Source organism: Arachis ipaensis, chromosome B2, assembly GCF_059453495.1.
Source record: "Arachis ipaensis isolate K30076 ecotype BB chromosome B2, ASM5945349v1, whole genome shotgun sequence".
Taxonomy (NCBI): domain Eukaryota; kingdom Viridiplantae; phylum Streptophyta; class Magnoliopsida; order Fabales; family Fabaceae; genus Arachis; species Arachis ipaensis.
Window position 1 is genome coordinate 118259764 of NC_142437.1, and position 18382 is coordinate 118278145.

At 31.9% G+C, this 18382-nt stretch overlaps 1 protein-coding gene across 1 annotated transcript; it reads right to left on the minus strand.

Moving 5' to 3' along the window:
• Positions 1-1986: 1986 nt before the first annotated feature.
• LOC107626027 (lysophospholipid acyltransferase LPEAT2) lies at positions 1987-8333 on the minus strand. The gene is made up of 14 exons (XM_016328796.3): positions 7672-8333; positions 6125-6305; positions 5962-6021; positions 5207-5370; positions 5046-5109; positions 4875-4940; positions 4659-4754; positions 4427-4471; positions 4114-4184; positions 3929-3995; positions 3641-3691; positions 3364-3474; positions 3218-3265; positions 1987-2684 (listed from the first exon to the last, which is right to left on the minus strand). Exons 1-14 carry the CDS (start codon positions 8097-8099, stop codon positions 2520-2522), a joined length of 1617 nt encoding a protein of 538 aa, XP_016184282.1. The 5' UTR covers positions 8100-8333; the 3' UTR covers positions 1987-2519.
• Between the last annotated feature and the right edge of the window lie 10049 nt (positions 8334-18382).

The window sequence follows — 18382 nt, forward strand, 5'->3', positions numbered from 1 at the left end:
CTAAAGTGGCGTTTCATAGAAGAAATAAATTTCTAAGAATATTTAATGTGTTTAAACTTAAAGAAATTATAACGCTCAAACCTTTAACAATTAACAATTATTCTTAAAACAGTAGTTCACAAAAATGGCATACTAAACTCTTTTCAAGTACTAAGTTCACAGTTGTACAAAATTTTTGGGGCCATAAAATTAAAACAGAAGCTGCCGACCTAACCTGTATAAAGTAAATTTTGACTAACGCCTAAATAAATGAAGTGCATTTGAAGTTGGTCATAATTTTTCTACCCCAATGACAAAAGTATACTTCACCTTTTATTTTATTTTATTTTTTTGTTTCTCACCTTTTATTTCATTTAGTTTTGCTAATGTAATGTTTGTTCAAATTTACAATTTGAGACCAGATGGAGACTATTTTTTAAGGGTATGATTTAGTTAAAAAAAAAAAATAGAATGACAGGCACTGCCTAAAAAAAGTATTTAAATATTTATAGAAAATTACACTTTATTAACGATGCTTTTATTTTTTTCAAAATACTTCAAAGTTCAAACATGTTCTGAAGTATTACTCGAAACCTGGATGAGTTTGGCTCTGAACGTCATTCGATTTGTAAAATTAGAAAACTTTTTTTTGTATATTAGATCATGAGTGGTGAATTTTTTAAAAGTTATCTAAATTATGTGTTATAAATTATTATGGCTGTTTATAAAATGTCAATGACGTTTTGTCTATATGTAATTAAAAATAATATTTTTTTAACAAAATATCAGTAATATTTTGTCTTTATATAATTAAAAAAATATTTTTTTACAAAATTTCAGTAGCGTTTTGTATTATTATTATAGCAGTGTAAAATACTAAAATAATTAAATATTGTTGTATTTCATACTAAAAATATCTATATCTAAAAATTTTAGCCTTGATTTATTCGTCAAAATGGGAAAAAATTTCAATGTCTTCGTCTGGACAATAATAAAAAATACCTACAAGAAAATTTTATGTCTAAATCAGCAAAAATTTTAATAGATTTTTAATAAAATTAGAATAAAAAAATATTTTATATTTGTAAATTGAAATATTTATAAAATAGCAATGTAAAATTAATCTTTTTTAGAAATGACTTCTGAATATTATAAATATTTTTTTTACGATGTACAAAATTATTTCCCCATAGAGTAATTATCACTTGGAACTTGGAAGTGATATTCAAAATAGTGGAAAAATGTCTAACTTACTCTCTATATCGGAACGGACACGGATTTAAAAAATCTATTTTTAAATCGATTTGACCCATATAGATTAGGCCACATGAATTAGATTTGACACTATTAAACCGACCTTGTCAAATCTAATTTCGAATATAACTTATCTGTTAGGAGGAGCGTGGGGCTGTGGGCTAGACTTATATTCTTTAGGCTCATGTATGAACAAACATATTATAATTAACTTAACCAACTTGAGTTGGTCGAGTAGTTAGCTCACTCGTCCGCTTAAATAAGTGTTGGGAATTCGAACCTCACCTTATATATGTAGCAACTCATTAATCAGCAGCAGACCCTTAAATGAAGTTCAGATCCACGACGAATTAGTTCTTAACCTGTCGGGTTAGGGATACCGTTTGGGTAAACAAAAAAAAATATATTATAATTAACTTGACAATTCTATTGTCTCATTTATTAACCCCAATGATCAACTTAAATATTCTGTCTCATTCATTATATGTGAAAATCTAAAGTGAAATGTGAACAAGTATCGATTTAAATTGACTGAAATAATTTAGCTAGTCAAATTTCTGATAAGATTGAATGGATAAATGCTAGTGACTTTATGGGATAAAATAATATTTCTTTTCGTTAAAAAAAAAAAAAAGTGTTCATGTTGACCCATAAAAGGCCCAGTTGATCAAACTAGCAAAATGTAGAATGAAAAAGAAGATCAAATTAATTACTCTGAAAAAAGAAAAACTCAAAAAAGTGACCAAAGATAAATAAACATGAAGAATCAATTGCATTAGTTTTCTTGTCATCAAAAACAAAAACAAAAAATTACACTAGTCTTTTTTTTTTCCAGGAAACTAACCAGTCACATGTTTGAAAATACACTGTTGACCAAAAAATTATACCCATAATATTTGTTACAAACAAAAAGAGATTCACACATTAGTTCAAATTTCAAACCTTACATGATCTAAAATTGACCCTTGAATGCCACTATGATCCCTGAACCAAAACTCAAAACGTTGTGTTGGATCAGTTTGTTTGATCACAACACCAAGGACCAGCTGAAATTTATGTGTAATACTCACCTTGTTAAAATGAGGCAGTAAAACACAGATTTGTTGACCAAATTATTAGGGTTCTATGAGTAATTAATCGGGCATGTTAAAAATAATAAAAGAAAAAGAAAAAGAAAAAGAAAAAAATGAAACTTGTGCACTCTATAATTTTTTTTTTCTCGTGTTTTTTGTGTACTAAAAGAACAAACACCCTATAATGGCAAGAGTTTCTTTTTAATCCACCAATCATACTATTTCTATAACTCCATTATTGCCATCACACTCCTTGTGTTGAAGGTGAGGTGTAAGAAATGCAATGAGAAGAGGGTTTTTCTTGAGGCATGAATGAAAATCATCCTTGGTTATTCTTCCATCATTGTCATCATCAAATAACATAAAAAGCTCATGAACCTGCAAATAACAAAAGTTACCATCATTAAAACTTAAATAAGGACAACTTATCATGTAAAATGTTTCCTTTATGGACTATGCTACGTGTATATCAAAGTCAACCACCAAAGTCAGCCACTAGTATAAAATAGATGCTCGAATACAAATACACGTTGAAAATAAATTAAATCACATATTTATACACAAATACGTTGGTGGCTGATTTTAGTGGCTGATTTTGATGTACGAATAGCATTTTTGCCAGCGAAATCTGACTAATCCAGCTCAAGAAATTGTTGCTGCCTTTCTCAGCACCAATGATTTCTTTCCATTCCTATGAATCAAACTCGAGACTATTAGGACAGGGAGGAGCTTCCTACCACCCAACCAACACAATGTTGGTTTGACTTTTATGATATAACGACTTTGATTAAACAACAACAACAATAACAATAAAGATTTTGGGCTATATGTATCAAATGACGCCATTGAGCCCTATCATGTCTATAGTGAGACTGTTTAAACGACTTGTATACTAAATCAATGCGAGTTACCTCATTCTCATTCCAGCTTGGGATGGCATGTTGCATGAAATCTTGCAACTGGAATTAAAATGAATTGCAAAGAACAAGTTAGAGTTAGGCTAGTGTAAATATTGTAAATGGAAATAGCCAAATAAGAGTATGAAAGATCATGGTACTTCTTGTTCTACAATGTAGCCCTTTACTGCACTGCTGCATTCCGCAAATGCTTCTTCGCAAGCTTGATGGAATCCTCGATGCTTCATGACGTAAGCAGATCCGTACAAGAACTGGAAGCAACATAAAAGCACGTGGATAAGATGTCGTGTCATTAATCTGAACTAAATTTACAGAAGTAGTTCTCTTTGGCTTAAAACTAGTACAGATGTAAAATGCAGAAAAGCTACTCCTAGTTTTCGATATAGCAAAGAAAAAGAGTAGAATGAACAGAATCACCTGTCTAAACGTTATTGAGCCGCACTTCTCCACATCAATGAATGCAAACATCTGTAATCAAATATAATCAACATGCAAATGAAAAGGTAGAAAAATAGTTGGAAGATGGAGATTGAAATGATCCTCGTCAAGCAAAAAGCGAAATGGAGCAGAGAAATGTTAGTTTTGAAATTAGAAGACAAGACATGATATTGCAGAATTCGAAAGGTAATTTATCTTAAACACACAAGGGTCAGAACTCCGAATCTTGAGGGGATTTTGATAGAAAATTATTAAATAAAACTTTACCTTTTCGGATAAAGGGCATGCCTTAAGTCTTAAAACCTTCAAGAAGTTATGATATTGAACTCGACCGCTGCAACCAAGACATGGGTATCATTAGTTTCCACAAATATAAGATTGGATTATACCACAAACTGTAGCCATTAACAGTTGGAATGACAATGTAACTTTGATATCTGTGACAATAGTACCTGGGATCAGGATTCATAGCCAAGAATTTATCTAGGAATTCAACAGCTTCCAAGCTTCTGATATGAAATAACTGAAAAGATATACAAAGTCTCTTTTTATCTCTCTTTCCACCATTGCTAAGGCTATAGCAGTATCATTTTTAAAAATGAATTAAACAGCATAAAATGTTTTAACCTAAAAAACCTACTTGAGTAGGCTGAAGGAGAACATAATTTAATGGGGACTAGTCAACGATGGCAAATAGAAAAGAAAAATTAAAGTTTCTAGGAGAAAATACAACATAATTAAGGTTTATTAGTTTTACGGACTTACTGATTCCACCCTCGCCATTTCAACCATAAAACTTGAGGGGTTTTCCTGCAAAAGTCCATAACCATGATTAGTTCAGTACCTAGGTTGCAGTCACAAACAAAGAGAAAAGTGTAACTATCACAAAATCTATGGAAGGCATATAATAAATTTTATAGCCAAAAAGCAATTTAGTAACTAGGAAAAATACATAACAATATTTATAACCAATAAATCAATAGTTAAAAAAACACACCTGTTTTGCTTCTTGTGCTTTCATATAAAGCATTATGTCTCCATAAGTGTGTCCAGTTTGGACAACATTCATCGCAGATGCAATAGCACGGCAAGCCTGCATTAGAGGAGCAAATAATCAACAAATCATCCAGTTTATGTAGTCATAAGCAAATGATAAATGTAAAAAATCCTATGACAATGCATGAAAGCAGAAAAAAAAAACAGGAAGACTCACCCTCTCACGAAAGTGGACTGCAGTTTCCTTATCATGCAGGGGTGAAATGACAGGAAGATATTCTACCTGTTCAATTTGGGATCAAATTTATGAGCTATTTACAAATGATAAGTTCCCATGCAACAGGACATTAACCAATGAAAAGAAAAATTCAATCTGTAAGAGGGTAACCTCGAAGAAGTTGTGGAATTGAGTGAACATCCTGAACATAAGCTTTCCCAAAGAAACATTACCCCTACACAAATTTGCATACCACATAAAATGCCAGTGACAATCTATTGCTGCAAAATAATGGAAACAAATTCGAGGATCTTCGTAAACAAACTGCTTACCAAGATTGATCAAAGTGCACATGAGGATAGCGAACAATTACAGGCTGGATTGGGTAGCCGGGGATGAATGCACCAAGTTGGAAGGAGATAAGGTTCCTGCCATTAGTTGTGGTTCCCTCAGGAAATAGCAGTACTCGAGGAAATCTATTGCAAGAAGCCCTTCTCTGTTATTCAGATCCTTGAAAGCAGATTTATGTATCAAATGGCTTATAAATTGATAAGTTACATGCAGCAATTTCATGCCCAAGCATCTAGTGTTTAGCCTCTAATTCCTATTAGTTCGAAAATTCTTGCATCTTTCTATTCAGTTTCGAAACCTGGATCACATATAATTTTATCTAACTTCATCTCTGAAGATCCCTTCCATTTACTTGGCAACTAGAATTTTCGTAACTTATAGACACCTTAATCATTTATGCTGCACAGTGTAGCCTGAAACATATTGCTTGTACAACTCCTACTTGAAGTTATTTATTTATATATTTATATTTATTCTGTAAGGACAGGTACACTTCTACTTTGCCACATACGAACATAAACTTCTATCATTAAGTAGTATCTCCCTGAGTTTTAACCAAATAACCCTTTCATAAACTTTGCAGATGCTTGGCGTAAAAATAGGGACATCAGAGGAACATATGTGAAGAAGATAGCAAATTGAGCATCAATAACCACCAAATCAACAACCAAGGAACAAATACAAGTCTAAGATACAGATAAAATGATGATAAGCAAGCTAACAGAAATGTTTTTACCTTTATTTCCTTGACGGCATGCTTTCTTGATGATGGTGAGAACCTATCAACATATATGACCTGAAAGCATAAAAAGTGGGGAGAAAAAATAAAGGACAAATAGCTGAATGGTGTGTACTCTTCAACTGAGCATATGGAAAGCATAACCATGAAATGAAATTACCTGCATTGCTCTAATAATGGTGCCAACAAAAGGTAGTGCATCATGAGACTCTGATGCTACAATGGTTGGAAATAATTCATAGAAATAGAAGATAGGTTCAATGTAAGATACGTGATTAGATACAATTATCGGTGCAACTTCCCTTGGTGCCGGTCTTCCTTTCCGCTTTATCCACTGATAGCTGCAATGAGCAGAAGGAGAAAAGAGTGAAGGGGTATTCATGGATCAGAACTTAACTAAGCTACCAGTTGATATATTTATGTTATACAACACTGAAATCAACCCTATAGAAAAGAAACTAACCCAACACCTCAATGCATCTTTCATTTGAAAAAAACAACACAAGTACATTTTTCAGCTCTGGCTTCCAAACTTATTGGTAAGACTGCATAAGCCATCAAAACTATTCAATTCTAATGTGTTCCCTTTCATTCAACATAACATCACAAGGAAGTGCAGAATAGGAGGTAGAAGGAGAACGAATGGTGTATTGTAGTATATAATTTAACAATGAAAGCAAAGTCATTTTGAAACACAGACAAAAAGTGGAGTTTTCTAATCTATCAACCAAAATAGCAAGTATGTAAAACTATTTGCATGATATTTGAGATAATAATAATTATGATACTCAACCACTTTTAACAACTTGGTAATGCATAGTTGGACGACAATATATAAAAAGGAAAAAAGAAGAAAAAGTACACTAGAAGTGTTTCACTAAATCCAATCAATAATTCATGAATTGGAATATTGAAAATTTACATGCCCCATTTCCTTAATGGTATAAGTCAAGTCCTTGATCCTAAATTTAGTTTTGTCATTTGGTCCTTTTCCTCACCTAACAACTGAAGTTTTTACCCATTCAGTTTTTAGTTTTTACACTTACTTTTTGAGATTCATATTACAACGTAACAAGTAAGTTAGAGCAATGATTACACTACATTCACTCTAATGCCAAATCAACGTGCTTAAACAGAACAAAATAAATCAAATGAAATAAATGATTAGACAAACTCTAATGCCACATCAACGTCCTGTGTCATAAACAAGATAAAGTGACCTAACCACAATCAATATGTACTAGCTAGTAGTATCACCTAACCTAAAATAAGATCTGAATTCAAAAAATTAAATAAAGAAAACAACTTAAGAGAGAAAAAACAGGGGAAGAAGAGAGAAAGAGAAAGAGGGGGGGGGGGGGGATCAAGATTTAGTGATGATATGCATCTATGCATTACATCACCCTACCTAAGTTCAAGGGGAATTTACAAAGTTGACTAAGATCTTAGCTAAGAAAAACACACCAACAAAAAGGAAAACGAGATAAAACAAAAATCAAATCAATCAGCACTAAGAGATCTTAGTTCCTAAATAGCCCATTCAACTCAAAACAAAGTACAGTTAAGTCTAAAACACTTCATATAATTGAAATCAAATTAGTTGAACTAAAGTTGATTCCAAACACTAACGATCAACACGGACAGACATTAAAAAAAAATCAAATTTTGAGCTGAAGCCAAGTCAAAGTCTGAAAATCAAAGACATACCCAAAAGAGAAGAGGATCCATCTAGCGCAAATCCTTGTAACCCACATGAGCCTGGACCTCCACTTAGGCATGGGGTTCTCCTTGTCCTTCCACCCTTCCAACGCCAACCTCGTTGCAATATACCCAACAGCAAGGCACAATCCGAAAAGCACAAGCCTGAGAATCGCAATTGGCAAGCACAGAAGCATCTTCAACCACTCGTAGACTCCCTCAATATTCGGCGTGTTGTTCTTGAACGGGTCAATGGTCATCGGAACCGGCACAGTCAACGCTTCACTCTCATCGCATCCCAGAAAAGTAAAAGGGTTCCCTCCGGCGGTGCCGGAAAGTGGAGCGGCGGAAGTGGTGTCGGCGGCGGGGAGTGGGTCGACGGTGAGGATGAGATGATCGGAGGTGATGAGAGGGGAGGTTATATCGTGGTTCGGCATTGGAGGGGTGTAGGGATACGCCAATGGGTTGAAGAAAGTGGACAAACGGAAAGAACAAGGAAGAAGAAGAAGAAGAAGAAGAGGAGAAAAAGAAGAGGGAAAAAGAAACAAAAACGAAAAGCGTTAACAGTTGTTTTGTTGTGTTTTGAGCATCTTTTTGAGGATTCCGTGTTTATGGTTTAAATAGATGGAAGAGGTGTAAGAGCCAAGTGTGCATGTGATTGTGATGTTTCCAATTTCCATGTGAGGCTCCATTTTTATGTCTAATTAAGATTGGAATTCAATTAGGTATGTTTTAAAAATGATACGATATTCAGTTTTTTATTATAATAATTAAAAAAATAAAATAAATATATTTAAATATATTTAATATTTTTTTAAAATTAAATACACATTTAAAATACAAATTAAATAAAATTTAAAATTTAAAATTTTTGTTTTAGTTTTATTATTTTTAATTATTAACAAATTATTATTTAAATACATTTTCAAAAATATAAATTCAATAAAATTAAAGATTTTAATTTATCAGTGTGATTATTTGTCCGCGCCACCGTCCTTCTCGGCGCTGCCGTGTCATCTCCAGCGTTGTTCTTTCGCTTCGTCGTTCTTCTGCAACGCCGTTGTCCGCCTTGTTCGTTCTTGGTATCGCCTTCCTCCTCGCCGCTCAATCCACAGTTTCACTTCGTCTTACTCCTCGTCACGTTAGTCCTTATCAGCGTCGCTAATCCTTATTCGTCGGAAGTGGACCTCAGGTATTTTGGATGTGTTTAAGAGAAAGTGATTTATAGTTAATCGTCGGAAGTGGACCTCAGGTATTTGAACTGTATTTTATTCCGACTAACTAATCTTGGTGAATCACTTTGTGCAATTCATATGGGATGCAAAACACAATTTTATGATCAGGAAGATCTGTGACCATCAGGCAGCCAAACGACTTCAGCAGATGATGAGCGACGTTCGTCTGGGAAAAGACCACTTAACATCGTGAATCCGTCCAAACAACATGAAGAAGAAACTGGAGGTATATTTTAGAGATAACGAGGGGTTCAAGCATCGCTATCTGACGAACATCACTAACAGAGCTTTGCCCAGGTCGTCGAGGTATATGGGTGGGTCAGCGACCTTCATGAAAATGAAAAGTAAACTGGTAAGAATTTTGACATTGTTTAATGTTGTAAGAGTTACTTGAATTAGTTATTTAATTTGTTCATTTATTTTATAAGTATGTAATTTATTTATAAGCATTTTTGTTTTGAATATAATCTTTGGTGTTAGTCTTGTTCTGTTGATATATACTTATATAGTGTTGTATGAACTGAATTGAGTTGAGCTGATATATAACTGCTTTGTTAGTTTAATTGGTTGATTTGTGTGGTTGATGATGAGAAAATGTTTGAACTATATGCAAAAATAAGTTCATAGTTGAACTGATTCTGATACAACTTGACTGGTTTATAATGTGTAAAAAATTAGTTTATTCTAATTTACATTGGTTGAACTAGATTGTGATACTTATTATAATCATATATAGCCAATAGTTTGGGAATTATACGATGATAATCTTAGTTGTTGGATTTTGGATTATCATAATAATAAACAAGGGTGATGATTTAATATTGTTAGTAAAAAATAATTATATTCGAAGGTTGCATGAGCTGATTCGAAATATTAATAAAGTTTCGAATAAGGAAGTAAAGATTAAAAGGGTATGTATTTGAAGGTATCGAGTGGGAAACTGTTTGGTACGGTTTCGATGGACATAGTAAATTGAGCAGTTAATCGAATGAGGAGGATCGAAGGTTTTTTCGAGTTAAGAATTTTTAGTAACTGACACATGTTTGGGCAAAAGAGCAGGAACAGTTACCCAAATTTTCGCACATGAGGGGGCATCATATCATCAACGATCGGTTATGGAAGAGGATTATAAATATTAGAAAGTATTAAAGAATCAGGGTTGGAACTTTGTTTTAGAAAATTACTCAAACACACTCATATCCTAGAGACTTTCTGAGTCTGCTTCGAGTTAATTATCTGTAGAGTTTTCCTTCCACATGTCTTTATTTTCTATTTATTTTTTCTGCAATTTTTACCTTCCTTACAAATTTATCTTTCAAGCAAACATTTACTTTTCCTGTTCAAATTTAAGTTTCGAAATCTTTACTTTTCATGTCAAAGTTCCTTTGATCCAATCGAAGGCGTTTTACTGCTTTGTTTAAATTCAATGCAAACCATTTCAATTCCAGTCAATTTTACTTTCAAAGCCTTTATTTTACACTTTTCCAGTCTTTTTCTTTAATTTTCGTCTAATTCGAAGGTCTTTGATGCACTTATAGAAAAACTGGTACCTGCAAAAGAGAAGTAGGTTTCGCTCCTAGACCATTAGAATCGAACCATCATCGATTTGTTAAAAATTGACAAAACAAATATATTTTTTGATTTTCTGTATTTTGGTTCATATGTATTTGTCTGTCATTGTTTAATTTGTTCATTTATTTTATTGGTTGATATATTAATTTGTAGACTAAGTTGTTGGATCATGAGGCGACACTGGCGGAGAACTTCAAGTATACCCATATTTTAAAGATAAACAAGGAGAGATTTGTTGACGAGCGGTTTGCGGTCTATTATGTGAGTTTAAATTAATCTTAATTTTCAATTTTATTTGGTTTAAAGTCAATTATTCAACTATTATTCTAATCACCACTAACGTGTGTGACGCAAGAGGAGTACACGCAGAGATTAGAGACCGCGACCCAACAATTTCAGCCACTTAGTGGAGACGACGAAGTCAGATTTGAGACCTCAGTGGTATGTCTTGATAGGGTTTAACGTATTTTTTGTAGTGTGTGGGATAAGGAGGAAAAACGTAAAGAAAAAAGAGGAAGAAACGAAAGAGAAGAAGTACGTGATGTAAAAAACGATTATAACAATTTGGTTAAATTTAATTAAATATTTTGTTTGGTCGTAGAATTTTATTGTAATTTTATTTATAGATTTATTGATTTATATAGACATAAAAGGATATCATGTATAAAGTCTTAAATTTGTTATTGTTATTGTCGTACTAAAGTTAAAGATTTTATGTAAATAATTAGGAAAAATAATGGATTTAAAATAAAAATATTAGTGTTGAGAGAAAATTTTGTCTTTACATTAGGCCAACTTAATGGTTATTTATCTCTAATTATCTCTCCTTTTTCCGGTGGTTTTGTCCCATTGAATTTTCTATTAAGAGTTTTTAAAGAGACTAAGAAATGTGAAGCCGTATATTTTTATCGTTGGTGATGGATTTTCTGTATTTGTTTATCCATTTTGGGTTTAAACTTTTTAATAATAATTTTCGGAAAAAAAAGACAACCCTATGTAAATTATTCCATTTTTATATAAATTATTAGTATTTGAAATTATTTTGTTTTATAAGAAATTTCAATCAACTATGACACCACCGATTCAAACAAAAGAAAACCATACTTTTCAAATCGTTATTAAATTTAAATTTTATTTGGCTATGAAATTAAAGGAACTATATATACACTTTTTTTTAATGAAAAGATTTTGCTTAAATTGATATCTTAGACTAAAAGTTAATGGAATTATTGCAAGAGAGCATGATCTAGCCACGTGATGTGTGCTCCCTTTCAATGTGCAATGGATGTGACTCTCTTCCTAATATGTTTTGACCACATTTTCAGATATAGAAATAACAATGCTGTTAAAAAACAAAAAGAAAAAAAAAGTTAATTATTCACTAATAATTATTTGATATTATTATCGAATCAAAATTTAATTTTTTAAAAATCATTTAGATAATAAGTAAAAGAATTATATTATTTTATGTGATCTGATCAAATGTTAAAAAAAAATATACTGTTATTGAATTAAAAAAATATAATTATTTTTTGTTATAATATCTCTCATGACTAATAATGTTGCCGTAAAAAAGTAGTGGCTATGAAATTTTTCTTTACTTACTTGACTTTACACACATACAGTACCAAAAATCCCAGTTCGTTCGTTATTTCATGATTTTGTGAGAATATTTGTCTGTTCATTATTTATCATCGTCCCACCTAACTTTAAAGGTAATTAAAAAAGTAATTGCCATTATGGCATGAAATATATAAATATAAAGCTAAGGTTGAAATAATGGAATCATATCTTACATATTTAATTATTTTGCCTCAGTAGGGATTACTAAATAAGATTCAAGTAGATATTAGTTACTCCTAATAAAATAATTATACTACAGCAGAGGCGGAGCATTGTGGCGAAGAATTGGGGCCTCACACAGAGCCGCCGCAAAACAAGCTTCTGAAGCGAGGACTCCTTCGCGTGCCACGAATCAGCAGCGATTGCATCGCAAAATGCCAGGCACGGTAAACAGCGGTGAAGATCTGGAGGCCACACACCTCGCCGCCACAGAACATGCTGGGGAAGCAGAACTCCTTCGCGTGCCTTATCATCAGCGGCGACTCCATTACAAAACGCCGCCAGGTGAGGATGAATGCTCTCTTCGTGTGCCGCCACAACAGCGGCGATTCCTTAGTTAAACGCCGCTAGGTAAGGATCTCTTAACTCAAATTCTGTTTACCCCCTTTTTAATTTATCCTATAAATTCTAATTGAATCTTCCCCAAGTCAAGCAGAACCCCGCGAAACCTCCTTGGAAGCGCGCGAACACTGCCGTCGCTGATCCACTGTGGTTTTATGTTATTATGCCGTGAAATTTTGATTTAGCGGCGGTTATGCCAGCGGTTACTGGAAACCGCCGCCAAATCAAACCGCGGCACCCATATCCATGGCAGACCGGTAAACCGCCGGAAAATAGTTTTGCGGCGGTTTAAAACCGTCGCTAATTCATAAAAAAACCGCCGCTAATTCCCGTCTCCCTTGTAGTGTTAATCAACTTTTTCCTCATTTAGTAATTAGGAAAATATTCAAAAGTTGATATTATTAGAAATATAGTGAAAAAAACCTCTTGTTTAATAAATATATAAAGATATATACGTGCAGCTCAGATCATAGTTTGTTCAATAATTTTTCATTTCATATTTCATTTGATTTTAATATATATAATTTTCATAGCATTATAGGTTGACAATTTTAATTTTATTGTATATTTATTTATTTTAATACACCCTGAGAAATGAGTGAGCCCACTTTGACGTTGAATGTGAAAGGAAATTGACATGGCCTTGTCCACATGCTTTTTACAACTTTAAAGGAAGTAAGGAACTAAGCAATGCCTCAATTCCCGGCTAAGGTATCGGAATCTAAACAAGTCGGCACAAAAATTAAAATAAAATCATTTTGATAAAAACTATAATACAAACTAATTAATATTTGGGTGGTGCTGAATATAATACACATATCGGATACACTTCTTATGGACATAATTTATCCTTTTTTTTTTTCTTTGATACGTGGCTTCAAACTTTACGAAGGGTATTATTATTAACTGAAATATATATATTTCTACCAGTATTATTGAATGTTTTGTTAGTTCTATTATTATTATAATAATAAATTTTAATATTTACACCCACAAAAGGAACATGCTCTCTTGTACTAACTCGATTGTCATTCTCTTCCGTCATAATAATAATAATAATGGCTTCTAGCTATATATATTTAATTTCTTAATTGAGCACTCATATATATAGTTCTTTAGAGTTGTACCAATATGTTTCTTCAATATTATATAACGAGTTATATGATATTTAATTTGTTAAAGTGTCATGATTATTGTGGGTGTGTTATCCATCACTTTAGGGTACACACTCAAATTTGGCTATTATCTTATTCATTGCTCTAACTTTTTTTCTTTCTTAGCCAACCATAATGATAGAAATGGTAATAGAATTGAGAGAAAACAGACTTGATATTTGTGTATTGATCATTGAACTAATTAAGATTATTAATTGTGATGTATCCGTTAGCAGTCCTATTATACAATAACCGAATAACTAACTTTAAATAATGAATATTCCAAAGCCACAAAGTATAATGAAAATTCTATAATTTTGAATTATATTAATCTAGTTACTAGCCAACATGGTTGACTCATATGTATATGTATATATAATTATATATAACAACAATGTGAATAAGAGAATTCATTTTTTTTTCAGCATTTGCCTTTTTATTTTTATTTTTTTTAATTTTGTTTGGTCTATATTTTCAGTCATGGTTGCCCTATATCTTATGCAAGAAATGTGGTATGGGCTGGTTCATTTATTGGCCCAATAAAATTCAACCCACCTAAAAAGGTCAGCGGTTTTTTTTTTTGTTAAATGGAAAATCGAACTAAACAAAATCTCATTTATGAACAAACAAAAATATTGCTTTCACTTCTTCCCTTTCTTTGTTTCAATTTTAATTTTATTCTCACAAAACAATCAAAGAAGGAGAATGTTGTGTTGTAAACTATGAACAAGAATATGTCGGAGATGACCATGAAAAAAGGTCAGATAGGGAGAAAAGAAAATAGGAGAAGGGGAAGAAGAATAAACCCTCGAGAATCGGGTTTTTATTTATTTATTTATTTTGGAATTAAAATCAAAGAATAAAATTATTATTTTCAATTATGTGTTACTAATATTCTTTAGAATTAAATACAATATTAGACACTATATTAGTGTTATGTCAACTATTTTCAAACACTATACACAAATCCATATATGTTATATTTATATTTTAAATGTCTATGTCTCAATATTCAAAACATATACAAATCAAATGGAGTCTTAATTTACAAATTATTTAATTAAATTATTCTTTTAAATAATTATTTATGCAGTAATTATAAAAAATTATTTTTAACATGATAATTCGTAAATTAAATATACGTGTAAAATCTATTTTACTGTTAATATATCATAAAATATTTAAAGAGACAAAATTAATTCTAAAATAGTTGAAAATAATTCGATATTGGTAAAAATTATATTCATTGAACAAATCTAGTCAAATGAGCTATGATACTCATGATAATACACTAATCAGTCATAATCTATCTATTCTTAATATATAAAAGTAGATACATAAGTTTACCCATATTATTTTTAAAATATTTTTTTTTTCTACTAATGCCATGTTAGCAACATCGCTTACTTAGCAAAATATTAGAATCAACCACTCAATTTTTGCCAAATCAACTATTATTTTCAAATCAACAAAAACAATAAAATATACAAAAATTTATAGTAAAATTTGTAATCTACAAAGACATTTACCAATTAAAGATAATATCACCAAAGGGTTAAGTATGATTTTGGTCTCCAACATAGGGACTGAAAATTTATTTCGTCCCTCGCCTTTTTTTCGCTCTAAAATGGTCCCCAAAGTTTCAGTTTGTTTTAAAATCGTCATTTTTACCAATTATATTTTTTTATTACCAAATTACCCTTTATTAAAAAAATTATAAAATAAAATAAATATAAAATAAATAAATAAAAAAGAAAAAAGAAAGAAAGGGGGATACAAAAGCGGGGTGGGGGTGGGGTGGGGTGGGCGGGGGGGCAGAAAGAAAGAAGGGGGGAGGGGGCCGAGAAAGGTGGTGGGGGGAAGGGTGGAGGGTGGAGGGGGAGAGAAGAGGGACGCCATGCCGCCGCATCGCCACTGCCCGCCACTTCTTCTTCTTCTTCCCGCCGCCGCACCGCTGTCCGCCGCTTCTTCTTCTTCTTCTTACCGCCGATCCCACCGCCAAACCGCCGCCCGCCGCCTGCCGCTTCTTCTTCTCGCCGCCACACCGCTGCCCGTTTCTTCTTCCCGCCGACTCCACCGCCGCCCGCCGTCCGTCGCTTCTTCTTCTTCTTCTTCTTCTTCTTCTTCTGTGAATTGGATTTTTTGTGAAATTTTTGGATTTTTTGTAAAATTTATTGTGGAATATTGTTGTTACTAAATTTTGATTTTGGAGTATTGTTGTTGCTGAGTTGAGTTTGAGTATTATTGTTGTTGATGCTGAAATTTGTGAAATTCTGGGTTCTTGGAATATTATTGTTGTTGCTGAAATTTGTAAAATTTTGGGTTCTTTGCATGGTGGTGGTGGTGGTGGTGAAATTCTGGTGAAATTTATGAAATTCTGGGTTCTTTGCTGAAATTTGTGAAATTCTGGATTCTTTGCATGATGATAGTGGTGCTGGTGCTTTGCATGATGATGATGATGATGATGATGATGATGATGGTGGTGGTGGTGGTGGTGGTAGGTGGTGGGTGGTGGTGGTTGTAGTGGTGCTAGTGCTTTGCATGATTTTGGGGAAGAAGGGATAGGGGCATTTTGGTCCGAAGGACGGTTTTAAAACAAACGGAAACTTTGGAGACCATTTTGGAGCGAAAAAAAAGGCGAGGGACGAAATAAATTTTCAGCCCCTACGTTGGGGACCAAAATCATACTTAACCCTATCACCAAACAAAAAGACAATTGGTTTATCAAAGTTCGCATGGTTCATTTATGGAAAACATTAACACCCACAAATGAAGAAGAGTCTCTTTGCTTAGAAATGATTATATTAGATGAAAAGATACAAAATAAACATATTTATTATATTTTTAAATTGTATTTACGAAAAAAATACTTTAATTATTTTTGCTTTTTATACTTTTTATATTATTTTATAATACTTTATATATAATTGTATTTTAATATCGTTAAAATTATACTTCTTTTAATATGCTATTCATTGTTCATTTTTAACTAATTATTAACTATGATTTACTAACACGGCAGGAAACACATCTTCATATAATTGTGAAGAAAAATATGATGAACAAATTCAAACATTTATTACAAGAAAAAGTCTATATTATAAAAAATTAAAAAATAGAAGATGCAAATGATCTGTATAGGCCAATTAAAGATACAATGAAAGTAAACTTTTTACTCACAACTGTGAAAGAAATTAAAGATCCAATTTTAAATATTTTTCAAGACTATTTTGAATTTACATCACTTGAGACATTGTCTGATAGAGTAGGTCAAAGAAAAATACTAACAGGTAATTTTATTTTATACTATTTTAATTATTTTTATTAAAAATAATTTATTCAAAAAAAAATCTACACATTTTTGTTCTTTTTATTATATATGTCATTGGAAAACTACATCAAGAGAGTAAGAAGAAAGAAAACCATACAAATTCAAGACACATCTTTGGAAGAAAAACATACATGCAAAGATGGAACAAACAATATAATAGAAAGTGTATACAACTCAACAATTTATAAATAACATACCTTCACAAGAACCTACGACAGAAAGAAGAAAGCAACAATTCCAACAATAACCAATAAAGAAAAAGGAGGACGAGCGCCACATAAGACTAAGTCCAGCAACTAAAACAAATGCAAAAATCAAATCACCAAATAAAAATGTCACTTTGTACAACTCCAATATCCAAATTTTTTGTGCTACAAATTATTTTAAACAAAGCACCTTTCAAATTTAACTTTAGTTTACATATATTTAATTTGATTCTACAAAACATAGCAATTTTTAATATTTATTATATACTATTATTAATTTACTGTCCGCGCATTGCGCGGGTCTCATTCTAGTATTTATGCAAGTTGTTTAATTACATTTATTTCTGTTGTTTTGAATTGCATGATATGAGTACCTGATATTCAAATTATTGTGTATGTAGAGATTGGTTTCATAAAATAAATTGCTTATAAGTATAATCGTACTTGATAAATAAAGTTGTGTTATATCAAATTATCAATGACATCGTTTCGATTTATTGTTTTCTTGTGTTGCTATGCACTAGAGAGATTGTCACTGAAACCGGATAAAAGAAAATACCGATTAGGTTAATGATCTCTGTTTCTACAGTTATAATACTGGCTACTGAATTGGATAGCTTAATATTCTACATATCTATCATCATCATAAGAAAAAACAAGGATCTTAGTTCACTATTCACATGTATAATATACTTTTTAATTTTCTCTCTTAATCTAATTAAATATGAGTTCTAACTTAGATGCAACAATATTATTTGTGTCCATCTTAATCCTGCATCTTGTATTCTTAATGTAAAAGAAATTAAAAATACTATTAATAACATCACATTCATCCCAATTGAACAATTGTTGCGAGAATTGAATTACTAAGAAATTCTTTCAAAAATTCAACCCAATTCTTTCGGTGTGAAGTTTCCAAATTCACAAAATACAGTTAGAAATAGCATGTCTTCTTAATTCTTAAACCATAAATACATCCAAGAAAAACCTAAACAAAACATCAATAAAAGAAGTATGTTAAAATGGAAATAACTCTAA